This window comes from Apaloderma vittatum, unplaced genomic scaffold (genome assembly GCF_000703405.1).
Source record: "Apaloderma vittatum isolate BGI_N311 unplaced genomic scaffold, ASM70340v1 scaffold24416, whole genome shotgun sequence".
Taxonomy (NCBI): Eukaryota; Metazoa; Chordata; class Aves; order Trogoniformes; family Trogonidae; genus Apaloderma; species Apaloderma vittatum.
In genome coordinates, this window is record NW_009720444.1 from 7,951 (window position 1) to 10,731 (window position 2,781).

Genomic DNA, 2,781 nt, shown 5'->3' on the forward strand with positions numbered 1-2,781 from the left:
GCTGTTTCTGGAGGTCTGAGAGGCTCTTATGTAATTCCTTTTTGACTTTCTCCTCTTGCGCTATTCTGTTTGTTAGTTCCACCCGTATAGAACTTAAGTTTTTTACATCTGCTTGCATTTCTAAAAGTCTTTCTTGGTCTTTTTTATGGACCAAGTTACTAGATGCAAGTTCTGTCTCCAAGTGTTCCTTTTCAGATTGCAATTGATTTTGTAGGAAGACTTGCTTTTTCAACTCATTCTCCAATTTATTTACAGTACCTTGAATTTCTTTGATCTCTTCTTCCAGAGACACCTGGTGAGACTTCATTTCATTCAGTTTTACCTCTTTGCAGTGGAGCAGTTCTTCCTGCTGGGCTCTCTTTGTAAGCACATCATTCACCTCTTTCCTAAGGTTTTCTATTTGGTGTATAGCTGAGAGAAGTTGACTTCTGAGGTCATCTTTTTCTTTGAGGGCCTAGGAAAGAAGAAAAAGAAATCCAGTGCAACTTAAAGTAATTAGAAAAAATAGTTGGAAGGATGTCCTTAGACATTAGGAGTGTCTAAGGAACAAATTAGCACACTTTGCTCTGTGATAAGAAATTTTTGCTTGTTAGGAACTCAGTTCAAATGTATTCAGTGTCTCTTTAAGGTTAGACACAGAACATTTGTGATTTCAAACATCTACTTGTCCTTAAATGATCTCACCTCCTAAGCAGGGATAGTTTTGGTTAATCCCCTGCTTTCTCACCCTTTTCGCAGACTGAGACGGCTTTCTTTGCCAGTTCCTCCAAATAACAACATGAAGGAAACGAGGCAATACAGTAACAGAGCAGAGTACAGGGGGCGCTGTTGATCACACATACCTGTAAGTTCATTTCAGAGGCTGGCTTGTTTTGCTTATTATTCTAAAATATTACACATGAAGTGTATCAACTTCAAATTATTCCAAAATTGCACACAGCACATGAATGGACAGCAGTTAAAACCCTGGTTCACTCATGCATAGAACTACAGAAAGTTTGGGGTTGGAAGAGACCATTAAAGGTCATCTTGTCCAAGCACCCTGCAGCTGCATCACAGCCAAGAAATTAAGACTTCATCTTCAAATTAAAATTAGCCATATTTAATTAAAAAAGAAAAATTCACTGTTTTCTTAAGGAGCTTAAGGGTTGTGGGTTTTGGGTTTTTTTCAACATCGATGTGTTTCAGCTTTAAAAAACTCAAATAAACAAACAAACTAGAAAATGTGCTAAATGACTGGAAAATTTTGCACTGGAAGTACACATGTGCATTATGGTCTGTTAGCAACCTGAAATACATGGTGAAAGTAAATATCTACTTTCAAAGATGTGACCACTGTCCACTACCAAGAAACAATGCATAACCTGAACATGGTTTATTACCTAATGCAACTAAATTTTTTTATGAAAAATCACATCACATTATTTCCTTAAAATTAACTAAAAATAAACTATGTTAATTGCTAACTGCAAAGAAAAAATAAAAGTATCATTCAGAGAGGTTTGATTAAAGTGAAGATACTAGAATATACACAAGATGAAGAGAATGTGGAACTCCATAATGGCTAAAAAAAAACCCTGCCACCTATTTTGTACTTCACCAGAAAACTTGCTTCAGAACTTAAGGCAGAAACTGGTTTAAGTCACAGTCAGCATAAATAAACTCCTTATGTTCATTTTCAAAACAAATGAAAAGGGTACAAAAATACACATCAATCTTACCTGACTGTTCTTGTCCATTAGTTGGTTGATAGTTTCATTTTGTTTTTCCACCTCACGATCCAATTTCTTGCATTTCAGCTTCCATTGACGGATGGTCTCCTGTGCTCTCACTTTCAAATCTTGTCTTTTTTTCTCAACCTCCAGCCTAAGTGTCTCTGAATGCTTGAATTCAGTGAGGTACCGTTCTGCTTCCTTTGTACTCTCTTCAACCTGCTGAGCTAACTCTGCAGACTGGAGTTCAGTTTGTCTACGTCCATCCTCACAAACCTTGTAGCAATTCTGTATCTCCTTTAGTTGGTCCAGCATTTTTTCCTGCTGCTTCTCCCTGTTTTCAAGGTCAGATTGTAACACCTGTAATCATCATAGCAAAACATAAGAATTCCAACTCTAAAGATACACAACATGAAACCTTATCAAACAACACAGAGCAATGATAAATCACATTTCTAAAATATGAATAGCATAAAAGATCTCCTTCACTACCAGGAAAGCCCTGTTAGCCCACAGAATCCCCCCTCAACAATGGTAAAGATATAAAATAAATGGTTACTCTATCCCATATGTTCCTTACTCCATTTGTTCCTCTTCTGGTTGTTCTTGTTATTTTCTGTATTTTAAGTTTAAGAAGGAATCATTGGCCAAGATCCTCATATGTTACACACAAGAGAAATATGAATAAAGCAAATAGTAAGATGTAAGGAAATGATTATAAACAGATGAGAGGAAAAAGAAAATCGGACAGGAAGGAGTAGCATTAACCACAACACAATCTCTGGTATATGAGGTAGTTGTTATCTAGTTTTACATTGGTTGTTTTTGTGGAAGCAGCATGCTGAAAAAGGGTATTTTAGAAAGCACTGGCAAATACATAGAGAATATAGCAGCTTGATAGATATTTCTAGAATTAAGTGCATGAATGAAGATGTTCAAGAAAGTAGCAAGCATATTAGAGCCAACATTATTTGACCTTTCAATATCAAATGAAATTGAAACCACACATTTTAAAAATAACAAGCACTGACTCTCTCAAATCGGATAATATTTCTCAGAACAGTCCCAT

At 36.1% G+C, this 2,781-nt stretch overlaps 1 protein-coding gene across 1 annotated transcript in view; it reads right to left on the reverse strand.

Annotated features, from left to right (window-relative positions):
• The window catches only part of LOC104275152 (centrosomal protein of 128 kDa-like), a gene marked incomplete at both ends in the record, with an annotated part of 6,794 nt that extends 4,722 nt beyond the window's left edge, over positions 1-2,072 (reverse strand). The window contains 2 exons of the mRNA XM_009871023.1: positions 1-454; positions 1,722-2,072. The exon at positions 1-454 is cut by the window's left edge and continues 1 nt beyond it. Of these exons, the coding sequence (XP_009869325.1) occupies positions 1-454; positions 1,722-2,072 (805 nt within the window). The remainder of the gene's footprint in view (positions 455-1,721) is intronic.
• Between the last annotated feature and the right edge of the window lie 709 nt (positions 2,073-2,781).